This window comes from Lycium barbarum, chromosome 9, assembly GCF_019175385.1.
Source record: "Lycium barbarum isolate Lr01 chromosome 9, ASM1917538v2, whole genome shotgun sequence".
Classification (NCBI taxonomy): Eukaryota; Viridiplantae; Streptophyta; class Magnoliopsida; order Solanales; family Solanaceae; genus Lycium; species Lycium barbarum.
In genome coordinates, this window is record NC_083345.1 from 3,403,404 (window position 1) to 3,416,473 (window position 13,070).

Genomic DNA, 13,070 nt, shown 5'->3' on the forward strand with positions numbered 1-13,070 from the left:
AACTTAAAATTCTTAAATTACACTGTTCAATCACTTCCAATGTTCTCTGGCATTGTAGGTTATTCAAAGAGCCACTATATTCACTATGCAGATTCAATTTTTTATCTACGCTTAGTGCAAGTCAAGAAACTAGCACTATACAAAGAGAAAGTCCATTACATAAACTGAAGAAAATAAATCTGTAGAAGCTACTGCTACTGAAGATGCTCAATTGTCACATCTAATAATGGTTTTGTACCCCTATTGAATTGAAGTTGTCCGTATTTTGTTTCTTAAGCCACATATGCCATGGACTTTTAATTGTACTACACACACGCGCACACACACTAGCTTTCATGTCAGTTATCACATATTCAACATCATAACTTGACCCGAAGAATAATAACATAGGATCGTTGCCCAAAATACCAATTGCAATGATCCTAAACATCAAGCTAAATTCAACAACTGCGTTGAATGCTGTTAAAATAGAGCAGTCACTCATTTCACCACCAACTGAAAATCCATAGGGTAGGATTAGGGGTGTCAAATTTGGCCCAAAAGGTGATGACCCGCCCAACCCGCCCAAATGAGCCATCCTAATAAATCCTCGTAGGTAATGATTTTATGGGTTGGGCTCAAGATAATTTTATATTGGACTGATTTTAGCCCAACCCAACATAGTCCATTTTAAAGTGATCTCCATCTTAGCCCAATACTAGCCCAATTCTAGCCCATTTTTAAGATTTACTTAAATTTGGGTCTATTGCTTGAGATTTTTTTTATTTTTTTTTATTTTTATGTATACACGTTTCTTGTATCATGTATCCTACAAGTTTGTGGTATGTTTAATATGAAGGGAAATATTTCAGGAAAATATGTTTAATATGATGGGAAATATTTTTCACGAAAAATGTTTTTCTCGAAAATATTTATCACGGAAAATGTTTTCCTCAAAAATATTTTTCACGAAAAATCCGCGAAAATAATTTTCAAGAAAAATATTTTTCAAGAGAGATCCAGCTTCTTCAGACTTTTACAACACTAAAAGTAGACCAAATATAGTTTCAAGTTAGATATTCTTTCACTTGGTTGCAATAACAGTATACATGAAACTGTAAAATTGAGTAACAAACCTGCAAATTCAAACCAAATTCTTGGATATTACTCCCTTGCATATCTAAATTAAACCACAAGATTCTCAGCTGGAAAATTTGATGATATAGATCTTAAAGGACGTTTTTGCCAAGACAACCATCTGAGCTCCTTGGACAACAGGTCAAAATCCCCACCAATATCTAATTCGTTGATTTTAAGTACCCTAAGATTTTTCATTTTCTTAAATGCTTTGGTGCTCAAGTTCACGCCCTTTAACACCCGTGGATCAACGATCAATATTTCTACATTTTCGGAACCCTGTAGTTCAGTAAAAAAGAAAAGTACCATAAGACCGTGTTAACTAGTTAAGTATGAGAAATTAAGAGAGAAAAATGCTTAATACAAATCGATAGTCCAACAAACTCAGATGACACTCTTTCAAATACTAGCTAGGATTATTCCAAAAGAAATAATACCAAAAGCAAAAAAAAGAATGAAGAAACAGGACAAATAGCATCCAGAAACGCGATGATAGTACCAATGAAAAATAGAATATATATATATATATATATATATATATATATATATGGAACTATATTTAAAATACTATTCTAGCATAACCAAGATAAAGATAAAGAATTAACTGACTTTATGTCCTTGTAGAATATAGCGGACTTCTTGAGGGCTGAACAATCTACTCCGTCTGCCAGGGTCTCGAGGTGATTCCATGCGAACGATTTCTCTTCCCATATCCCGCACTAGATCATGCATCACTAAACAACGTCCTTCCCTTTGGAGCAACTGTTTTTGGACTAAGGTTGCGATTGCACTTTCAGAATAAAAACTACATGCATTTAATGTCTTGGTAACTTCATCCTCAGGAAACCCATGGAAGGCGCATGCGATATCAAGGAAAACACACTGAGTATCACCATCAAGTCCATCAAAGCTAACCTTGAGAATCTTTTGAATATCACTGTGAGGAATTGCTCTTAGTTTCTTGAATTCGTATCTCCATTCTTCTATGGATCTCCCTCGCAAATGTGACCCCAATGTCACAAGCGCTAATGGGAGCCCACCTGAATATTTGATTATGTCTTGTGCCAAATTAACATAATCATGTGGTGGAGAAGGACTATTAAAAGCATGACAACTAAAAATTTGCATAGCTTCATTGTCATTTAATAGTTTGGCCTCATATCTCTCATTTGCTCCAAGGTCACATAGCAAATGCTCATCTCGGGTTGTTATAATTATCAAACTACCCAAACCAAACCATCTTCTTTCTCTTGTTAAGGATTCTAATTGGCTTGTATGGTCCACATCATCAAGAACAATTAGAATTTTTTTTGAACGAAGTTTTGCTCTAATTAAATTGATGCCTTCAGCAACACTGCTAACTCTGACGTCCTTAGTTTTGAGGATTTGATGAAGAAGTTTCTCTTGTAACTTGACTAGACCATTAAATGCTTCAGCTTCTGATCTAACATTTGAAAGAAAGCAACTACTAGCAAAGTGTCGAAACTTTTGGTTGTGGATAGCTTTTGCTAGAGTTGTTTTTCCAATTCCACCAACTCCATATATGTCAATCATGCGAACTTCATCTTCACATCCACTTTGCAATAACAATTCTATATCTTTGACACGAGAATCTACTCCAACTGGGTACCAAGCAACATCTAGAGGTGTCTGGTTCACCTCTTGTAGGACTTGTTGTATAATACTTCCAATAAATTTTGATTCATGCCTAATTTTGAAGAACGAGTAAATAAAACTTTGATAAATGAAAATAATTGATGGACAAATCAAATTCAATAGCCAACACATAATATTTTAGAGGGTAGGATGATAAGCTAAGCAGTTATCACAATTTTAACCTGATAGGGAGATCCAATCTAATGGAGTAAAATAGATGACTTACCTCTTCACAGGAAATTTAAGTGTATATATATATATATATATATATATATATATATATATATATGTTGATTATGTACAATTGTTTTATCTTTTATTATTGAATTGTAACTTCTGACAGCAGAATTACCATTTTTACCAGATTATCCATTAATGCCTTTTAAGAAATTTACTTGTAATTGCCTAATAAATGACGGGATTGTGTAAATATTTATTGCACCGTTAGTGCATAGAACTTGCTCTCTTTACTAGTTTTCACACCGTATAAACAATAAGGGCAGGTAACAAATATGATTAAATAATTGAACTGAAGAAATTGTACCCATCAACAACATTTTGTAAATCCCATCCAGATAAATTTGCAGCTTCAGTAAGTGCAGATGTCCACTTCTCTATTTTTTGAGCTCCAAAACGTACCTTGTGCGTTGCCAAAGCTTCACCAAAGCACCCTGTTTGCTTCCGTACTTGAGAAGGATGGACATCATAGAAAATAGGTAAAACCATCTGCTTTAACTTCTCTTTGCATTCAAGAATTTTGACAAGTTCTTCAAGACACCAACTAGACGAAGCATAATTTTTCGAGAAAACAACAATAGAGACCCTTGACTCTTGAATTGCTCTCTCTAGTTCCCTTGAAATCACGTTACCCTTTCTCAATTCCTCATCATCTATGAAGGTGTTAATTCCATCATGGCATAATCTGGAATAAAGATGGCCAGTGAAGTTTTTTCGGGTGTCTTCACCTCTGAAACTCAGAAATACATCATAAGAGAAGTGTGAAGATATATATGATTCTCCTTAAATAAATAAAGTATCCATGGATGAAAGGTTTGATGAGATTGGAAGAATAAAGGATATTGGATAGTTTTTTGTCAATTTCTTAAGGGAATGAGAGCTCAGTGAAGCAGCTATATATACTCAATTTTGTTTACTTTTTAAAGATAGGGAAGTTATCTGCATGCATTTATTAGTCTCTATATGTTTTATTCATTCATTTGTTTGTTTACTTCTCTTTTTAAGATTTGATGTATAATTTATATCTAAATCCTATAGGTAAATTTTGAAGAAAAAAAGAAAGACTAAGACCGTTTAGAATATTTGGACCACTACAAATCAAACATCCATAGATATAAAGACACAATACATGCATAGTTCATGATCTTTTCTAAGAAATTAGTTTTGGTTCCTTCTGCTGATAGAATCGCTTTCCATTGAATGCATTGTAGTGGAAAGCTGATAGAGATTTAGTGGAACATTCAAAAAGATGTTACTTTTGCTTTCGAATCCTTTTTCTTTAACTACTCCCATTACAATTCAGGTTCGTAACTTGTGACATTCGATTAAGTAGGAAATTTAAAAAATAAAGTAATATTTTTGAAACTTATGATTTGGAAATTGTGATCTTAAATATGTTATGACAGACATTTTTGTGGCCAAAGGCGAATGGAGATGTCAACTTTATGAGATCGCGATTTTAAGATTGCAACTTCAAGCAAGTATACAATTTTATGTATGTGTGTTAATATATAAATGGTCATAGTTTAGGCAGAAAAAAAGAACAACTAACAATTGAAGCATGAAACTCGCGAAAAAGTGACAATTGAAGTTTTTTTTTTATCATTATCCTTGAAATCCTAAAATTCACAAAACACTAGTTACACGTCGACTTCTATAATTGAAATTCGATTCAATAATTTCGCAATATCAACCTAAAAATGATTTGAGTTGCTTTTATTTCTCTTATAAGGTATTTGAGTTGCTTATACATACATCTCTGTAATTTTCAATATTAAATTTTCTTATCAACAGATAAAAATAACCTCAGCAAACAATTTAATTTAACAAGAGAAAAACAACTAAACAAAATTCCCGCCTCGATAGCTACTATTTAGTAAATGACCCTTTTTTTTTTTATAACTTATGAACCTTTTAGGTCACGGTCTAAAGACCGCTTTTAAGCAAACTAAAGTCGTATTAGAAAATGTTAGATCATGGCCGGTCTAAAATTTCGTAAGTTATTTAGATGTTAGTTGTATGTTAGATTGAGAAACATATGAGCAAACATTAGAACCAAGTCTAATGTTATCTAGAAAGGTAATCTTTTAAAAATTATATTTGCACAGCTTTTAAAAATGGGGCCTAAAAAGGGTCATTAGTGTAAATCAGCCATTGAAATTGGCACGTGGCCTAAAAAGGGACATTAGTGTAAATCAGCCATTGAAATTGGCACATTCCTTTTTGTCTTAGATGCATTAATAAAGAACTCCTTCCATCTCAAATTATATGTCATGATTTTTAAATATTCATATCTCAGATTATTTGTCATTTTATAAGTTCAAGACAAAATTAACTGTTTTTTTTTTTTTTCTATTTTACCCTTAGTAGTAATTATTCTTGAAGACTACAAACACTTCAATTTTTGGGAGATCACACATAAATAGATTATTATATCTTAAGACAAAAATAAGGATAAAACAGTCAAAAGTCTGCTAATTATTATTTTCTTGAGGAGCGCTTAAAAGAGAAACATCATAGTCCGACAGATAATTGAGATGAAGGGGGCAGAATCAATCGGAAGGAGGAGGCATTAGGCATGATATTTCGTGAAACGCAACAGAACAACACATTTTTTAATTACCAATTCGATTTATTTAATTATTTAATCCAAGAACAGTTTTCAATTTTTAACTATTTTATCGGATTCGTAAAATGCAGAAGAAGGTAACTTGTAACTTAGTTGTTTCATGTATCAATTCTGTATAAAATAGTTTCAGAGATTTAATTGTTGAGTTGAAGGTAGACAGATACCTGGAGAGAAGAGCTTCCAGAGAATTAATAAATGGCTTGTAACTTCTCCTTTTCCTTTTTGAATATATTCCTTTGCTATTACTATTTATTTTGAATAGTCTAACCAGTAATAGAAACATTCTATGGTCATCTTCTTTCATAGCGATTTTAAGTTTTTGTGATCGTCCGTCAAGATCAATTAAATGTGTGAATTGTTTTTATTGGAATTAGAAACAATATAATGTAGGGTCATTGATAGAAGCATTACTATTACCAAAGCTGTTTCTCTCTTCTTTTCTCTGATTTCTCTTTGTGTAATGTTAATTTTACTTAAAACAATCTAAAGCTTAGTCTTCTGAGCAATTGTCCATTTTAGCCACCTCTGCTTGGATCTAATGTGCAGGATTCAATTTTTCTGTGTATAATGTATGAAGTCTGATTATATGGCCTTCATTTCTTTCAACAGACTATTTCCACGGTTTGAATGCTACAACCAGAAATGTATGATTGGATGAATAATGAATGTTTTAGCTTCCAATATCTTCGTAAGTGAATCTGTATTTATAATAAGCTGCACAGATTACTAATATTAGTAGTATTTCCCCTTGTACAGAACCTTGTTTTAAAAAAAAAAACTTTTGAGGGAAGAACGACCTCTAATAATCAACAGAAACTAAAAAGGCAACTACTGAAGAGTCATGCCCGATATGGTGATAATGAAAAAAGCTTATTTGACTAGCTAAAGTTGAAATATTATCATATAAAATGTAACATGATTATAGTTATACTGGAATAATCGTGACTCTAGCACTCAGAACTTGGGTATTCCGTCAAGGAATTGAAAATTTCATCAAGCATTGCATTGCTCTGCGGGTCCGTTTCCACTAAGACTCCATCGTTTGTCTCCCGATTTCTCTTCATCTGAGAATAAGACTGATCCACCTCTCCCGGCAAAGATGTAACATTGCCATGTTGGTCTAAATATAGCAGATGGATCCCTATCTTCTTTACTCTACATTCTTCACCCTGCTCGAAGAGTTTCATCTTTTCTCTGCCATTTACCCAGCCACGTAAAGGTACTTGATTGTAAGTGCTGTAAAATACACTTGATACTTCTGTGTGTTCATGGAGTTTTACACCCACACCATATGTTAAGACACATGGAGTCCTTTCTCCGAGTCCATACCCCAAGAAAGTACGCAACTTTCCGAATCTACACCCCAAGAAAGTACTCAGTGGACCAGAAGAGCGTACTTTGACAATCTTGTGAACACACCAGATAATCATTCCTAAAAATTTATACTCCTTATTATGTCTGGGCATACTGAGGCAGAGAGATGAAGCGGTTACTTGATTGCTACACCAATCTGGAATCTCATTGCTTTGAAGATAAATTTCTACCCCCTGCTTAATCAGATGAAGATGGAAGATTATTAGTATGGCAAGAGAGAGCGAGGGAGAAAGAGAAAGAGAGAGAATAATCAGAATTGAAGTTTCTCTAGATTGCAATGCTAGAGCAGTTGCACCAAAGAAACCTTCTTTGAGTGGATTCTGCAGAGTACAATTAAGCATGTTCATCTTCCATATAGAAGGAAGGATTTCCAGCCTTGTAATGTTTACCAACTTCTTGCAATTTGCAATTTCAAAAGATGTAAGACTTTCTAAATCTGATACAGGTGGGAGTGTTTGAAGATTCTCACAATCATTCAAATCCAAGTGCCTCAAAGATCGTAACTCAGAAAAATCAAAGGGTAGACAGCAGAACTTGTTGCCCCTCAAACATAAGCTTTATAAGGAGGATAAACTCCCAATATCCCTAGGAATATCAGCCTCAGACAAACCACTATATACAAGGCTTAAAGATAGACCTCTTTAGTTCCCTAAAATAGTCTTAATTACGTCTATTTTATACCATTCCTTTGCATTTCTTAGGGAGAGAATTTTAATCAATACAGACACTAATACTGTTTTCTGAATAGGTAAACAATACTACTGTTATTCATTACCCCTTTCCTCTTTCACTTCCACTTCCCCCCATCTCTCTATATAAGAGAAAAATTGAAAAATAAACAAATCACATTCTCAATTCTTTACTATAGTATGATACAAAAAATATATAGCATCTAAATTTCTAATTCCCAATACTACAAGAAGTATGTCCACTTTGTTTTTTTGCCTGAATATTTTCGTCATTTGTTGTTGTGAAACTATTTATTGGCGGCTATGAATTTTCTATTATACATTGCTGAACTTCAGGACTGGTATAAATAGATATTGATAAATGGTTGAACATTGAGAAGGCACTCATACGCCATTAATTATAATAGGATTTGAAAATTAATTAAAGTGACGCACTAAAGAAAAATCCACGCGGTAGTATTTAGACAAAATTAATTTTGAATTCAAATTTGACATAGAAAAATTATAAATTAGAATTACAAGATAACAAAATTTGAATTTGAGATTAAAAATATCTTTTCAGAAAATGAATAAAGAAAAAGTCAAATTGCGACTAAGATCACAAAACTAAAAAAATTTAATAGACAAAACCAAATAGAAAATATTACATAATGAAATTAAGATATATGTTATAAACATAGTGATGATAGTATGTGTGGATAAGTGGTGCGCAAGAAAAGCCACATGAAATTGAACAAGTTCATGAAAGGATTGTTCTACTTATAATGTTAAATTAAAATATATAAATACCAAGATTAAGAATAAAATTATGTATAACATAAAAAGATATTACATAGATGGAGAATTTGAAAATCAAAGATAAAATAGACATTGCATAGAATAAGGGGGTGAAAAATGTATATTGGTCATAGTTGAGGGGTAGTTTGATTTTTAAAGAAAATTTGGGGAGGGTAAATGATTTTCACCCGTTTAACAAATAAAGCAAAGCAACTTACAAGTACCTACAAGAAATTAATGATAAAATAAACAATGAAACAAAGAGAAGGATATATTGCTTATTGCACCTAATACTAAAATGAAAATTACTTAATATATAGATAAACTTTTAATATAAAATTTCTATTTAAGTGTCACATCATTGGTGACGTTAAATTTAGTATATTAATAATTTGATGTACTATTTCAAAAATTTATTGATTGTAAATATATAAATGAGATATGACAAAATTTTATTATATCAAATAAATAAGATAATACCTATCACGATAAACAAGGAATACAAATGTAAAAAACTTTAATGTAGAAATATAAAAGAATATGACTTAAGAATATATAAAAAGATTAAGCATAAAATTAAATAGTTAATACTCATCGCGCGGGTACGTACACTAGTTAAGAATAAAAAGAAGAAAAAAGAGGAAAAGAAAAGGGAGGAGGAAAGAGAGGCGAGGGTATAGGGGAAAAAAAGATGTCCGAATGCCTGCTATAGAGAATCGAACTGCGGCGCCACTAACAAAGAACTTAAGTGGCCCGCGCGTCCAATGGCACCAGAGCTAGTCAATTTATTAAAGGTGCCAATTAATTTATATGTACGTTTATACACAGATATTTGCATACATACCTAAAAACTTTGCCGAAGCGTGCGAATGACGTGGCATCCCTACCTCATAAGGTAGATCCGCCCCTGTATCTGATGGACTCTTCTTCCAGGAAAACTCCTTTTGGCCTTTAAATATCGACATCCAACATTCATAGTTTCAAGATTTCTTAGCATTTCAACAGATCCAGGCCATTGTTTTATACCCGTATCATATGCCCAAAGAAATTTTAGACTTTGAATATCTCCAAAGTCAACTGGCAGTTTTTGTATAGATGAGCATCTACTAATATCCAATATCTGAAGAGAATCTAGCTGGCATATGCTGCTTGGAAGATCCGTAAGCTTTTTGCAACCATCCAAATTTAGATAAATTAGTCGCTTTAGATTTCCTATTGATTGATGGATCTCCTTCAGACTAGAGCAATCATGAAACCACAAAGTCTCAAGACAGTGTGAACCACTGAAGTTCGGAGTTCTTCTGAGTTGCTTGCAACCAGAAAGATTTAGCTTCTTCAAACTTTTACAACACTAAAAGTAAACCAAATATAGTTTCAAGTTAGATTATATTTCATTCAGTTGCAATAACAGTGCACATGAATTGCAACGAACCTGCAAATTCAGACTAAATTCTTGGATATTACTCTCCCGCATATCCAGAACTACAAGTTTCTCAGTTGGAAAATTTGATGGTATACATTCTAAAGGACATTTTTTCCAAGACAACCATCTGAGCTCCTTGGACAACAACTCAAAATCTCCACTAACATGTAATTCATCGATTTTAAGCACCCTCAGATTTTTCATTTTCTTAAATGCTTTCGTGCTCAAGTTCACGCTCTTTAATGCATGTCGATCTACCTTCAGTACTTCTACCTTTTTGGAACCCTGTAGTCCAATGAATGGAAAAGTATCTTAAGACCATGTTAAGCCCCAAAATTAGGAGAGAAATATGATTTATACAAATTGAAGGTCAAGAAAAATGAATTTACGTGTTAGATCCAACTAGAGGATTTAGAAATGTAAAATTGCTCAAAAAGCAAAGACGAGTCTCGTTCTAATACTAGCAAATAACTGCATTCAAAGAGAAATAACATCAAAAGATTAAAAAAGGAGGACAAATGGCTTCCAAAAACATGATACTAGTACCGATAACAGATAGATGTATACTATTAGACTATATTTAAATGAATATTTAATATATAAAGTTGTTGAAGTAATAATATAGATGTTTCATAAATGGCTAGGCGACACTTTATAAAGTTCTCATGCCTAATTTCATTGAGCAAGCCTAATTTCCGCACTAAGATACAAGCATCAGAATTTAATAAGTACATTATTAAACAAACTACGCAAGATAAAGTGATCAATTGAAAATATAAAAAGAAAAGGAAAAAAAAAGTGTCAAACACATTTGAATAACTACTCTTGGGAATAATATAATCTATGACCATAAGTATATTACTTATTTGGAATTTAATAAGAATTATGCATCAACAAATTAAATCGATTTCGATAATCAATAATTGAATTTCTATTTGATATTTTTGCCTTTGATAGTTTGAGTTCAGACTTTAGCAAATGATCATTTCAAGTACACCATGGTCGGTAAACAACCAGAGAAAATTTACTAACCAGAGAAGAAGCACAAATGAATTTAATGATTGTGGTGACAACAGAAATTATAAGCAAATGTTTGTCAATTTAAATTGAAAAAAGAAGTATAACCAAGACAAAGATAAAGAATTTACTGACTTTATTGCCTTGTAGAACATCACAAACTTCTTGAGGATTGAACAATCTGCTCCGTTTTCCAGGGTCTCGGGGTGATTCCATGCGAACAATTTCTCTTCCCATATCCCGTACTAGATCATGCATAACCAAAGAACGCCAATCCCTTTGGAGCAAATGTCTTTGGACTAAGGTTGAAATTGCACTTTCAGAACAGAAACCACATGCATTTAATATTTTGGTAACATCATTCTTAGAAAATCCATGGAAGGCGCATGCGATATCAAGGAAAACACTCTGAGTATCCCCATCAAGTCCATCAAAGCTTATCTGGAGAATCTTTTGGATATCTTTATGAGGAATTGCTCTAAGTTTTTTGATTTCCCATGTCCATTTTTCTATTTGTGTTCCTCTTAAATGTGACCCCAATGTAACAAGAGCTAATGGTAGCCCACCTGAATATTTGATTACGTCTCGTGCCAGCTCAATGTATTCTTGTGGTGGAGATAGACTGTCAAAAGCATGACAAGAAAAAAGTTGCAGAGACTCATAGTCAATTAATAGTTTGGCCTCATATCTCTCATTTTCTCTAAGACCACATAGCAAATGCTCGTCTCGGGTTGTAAAAATTATTAAACTACCCGAACCAAACCAATTTCTTTCTCTTGTTAAGTATTCTAATTGGCTTATATGGTCCATATCATCAAGAATAATTAGAACCTTCTTTGACCCAAGCCTTGCTTTGATTAGATTAACGCCTTCAGCAACATCCTTAACTTCAAAGTCCTTAGTTTTGAGGATTTGATGAAGAAGTTTTTCTTGCAACTTGACTAGACCATTAAATGCATCAGCTTCTGCTCTAACATTTGAAAGGAAACAACTACTATCAAAGTGTTGAATGCTTGGTTGTAGATAGCTTTTGCAAGAGTAGTTTTTCCAATTCCACCAGTGCCATATATACCAACCATGCGAACTTCATCTTCACATTCACTTTGCAGTAGCATCTCTATATCTTCGACCCGAGAATCTACTCCAACTGGGTGCCAAGCAACATCTAGAGGTGTCTGGTTGACCTCTTGTAGGACTCGTTTTATAATACTTTCAATAAATTTTGATTCATGCCTGCAGTTTATTTATAAAAAAACAGAAGTTAAAAGAAAAAACAAATAAATGAACTTTGATAAATGAGCAAAATTGATGGACAAATCAAAATCAAATAGCCAACATATAACAGATTGGGATGAAGCTAAGCGGTATCAAAATTTAAACACGATAGGTCCTTGAGTGGGAAATCCAATTTGAAGCACTAAAATAGATGACTTACCTCTTTATAGAGGACGTTTAAAATTTGTATCACATGGTATAAACAAAGGGATAATAACAAATAAAATTAAATTGTTGAATCAAGTTATCATACCCATTAGCAACATTTTGCAAGTCCCATCCAGATAAATTTGCAACTTTAGTAAGTGCAGCTTTCCACTTGTCCATTCTTTGAGCCCCAAATGATTGTTGCTTGTGTCTAGCCAAAGCTTCACCAAAGCAGTCAGTTTGCCTTCGCACTTGAGAAGGATCAACTTTTGGGTCTCACATAGTCGTGATGTAAGCGTTTACCGCATCTTAGTCGTGATGTAAGCGCTTACCTCATCTTAGTCGTGATGTAAGCGCTTACCTTATGATAGTAGTGATGTAAGCGCTTACATCATCATAGGAAATTCATTCCTATAAATAGGTAGCTTATGGTTCACTTGTAAGACATCATCAAGATCATTTGCTAAACACATCCCAAAGAGAGAAAAAAAAATCTAAGAGAAATACTCTTAGTGAAAGGCCTAAGTAAGAGAAGGTCTTTGAGAGAATTTTCTGTGGTAAAATTCTTGAGTGTAATTGGGATTGGGGTTGTGAGGTTGAGTGTTGTAAACACTTGTAATATTTCTTCTTTAATAAGATCTGTAGCAGCAACGTGGACGTAGCTCTCACATTGAGGGTGAACCACTATAAATCTGTGTGTGCTATTTATTCTTCGCTTACATCACGGCGT

General features: G+C 33.2%; 2 protein-coding genes across 2 annotated transcripts; both read right to left on the reverse strand.

Annotated features, from left to right (window-relative positions):
• Positions 1-1,076: 1,076 nt before the first annotated feature.
• Positions 1,077-3,786, reverse strand: LOC132609830 (disease resistance protein RUN1-like). The gene is made up of 3 exons (XM_060323992.1): positions 3,317-3,786; positions 1,726-2,824; positions 1,077-1,395 (listed from the first exon to the last, which is right to left on the reverse strand). Exons 1-3 carry the CDS (start codon positions 3,496-3,498, stop codon positions 1,165-1,167), a joined length of 1,512 nt encoding a protein of 503 aa, XP_060179975.1. The 5' UTR covers positions 3,499-3,786; the 3' UTR covers positions 1,077-1,164.
• A 2,799-nt stretch (positions 3,787-6,585) lies between these two features.
• LOC132610444 (disease resistance protein RUN1-like) lies at positions 6,586-12,520 on the reverse strand. Its single transcript, XM_060324737.1, has 7 exons — positions 12,447-12,520; positions 11,991-12,151; positions 11,054-11,883; positions 9,911-10,186; positions 9,366-9,829; positions 8,697-8,702; positions 6,586-7,501 (listed from the first exon to the last, which is right to left on the reverse strand). Exons 1-7 carry the CDS (start codon positions 12,518-12,520, stop codon positions 6,586-6,588), a joined length of 2,727 nt encoding a protein of 908 aa, XP_060180720.1.
• Positions 12,521-13,070: the final 550 nt, after the last annotated feature.

What these genes read in the sequence shown, in the direction of transcription:
- LOC132609830 (XM_060323992.1), bottom strand. Translation starts at nt 3,498, where the DNA reads ATGGTTTTACCTATTTTCTATGATGTCCATCCTTCTCAAGTACGGAAG. An exon ending in TTACAAAATGTTGTTGATGG is followed by an intron (nt 2,825 to 3,316) that starts GTACAATTTCTT and finishes CTTCAAAATTAG; the next exon opens with GCATGAATCAAAATTTATTG. An exon ending in ATATTCTACAAGGACATAAA is followed by an intron (nt 1,396 to 1,725) that starts GTCAGTTAATTC and finishes ACTGAACTACAG; the next exon opens with GGTTCCGAAAATGTAGAAAT.
- LOC132610444 (XM_060324737.1), bottom strand. Translation starts at nt 12,520, where the DNA reads ATGGACAAGTGGAAAGCTGCACTTACTAAAGTTGCAAATTTATCTGGA. An exon ending in TTGCAAAATGTTGCTAATGG is followed by an intron (nt 12,152 to 12,446) that starts GTATGATAACTT and finishes AATAAACTGCAG; the next exon opens with GCATGAATCAAAATTTATTG. An exon ending in AATTTAGTCTGAATTTGCAG is followed by an intron (nt 9,830 to 9,910) that starts GTTCGTTGCAAT and finishes GTTTACTTTTAG; the next exon opens with TGTTGTAAAAGTTTGAAGAA.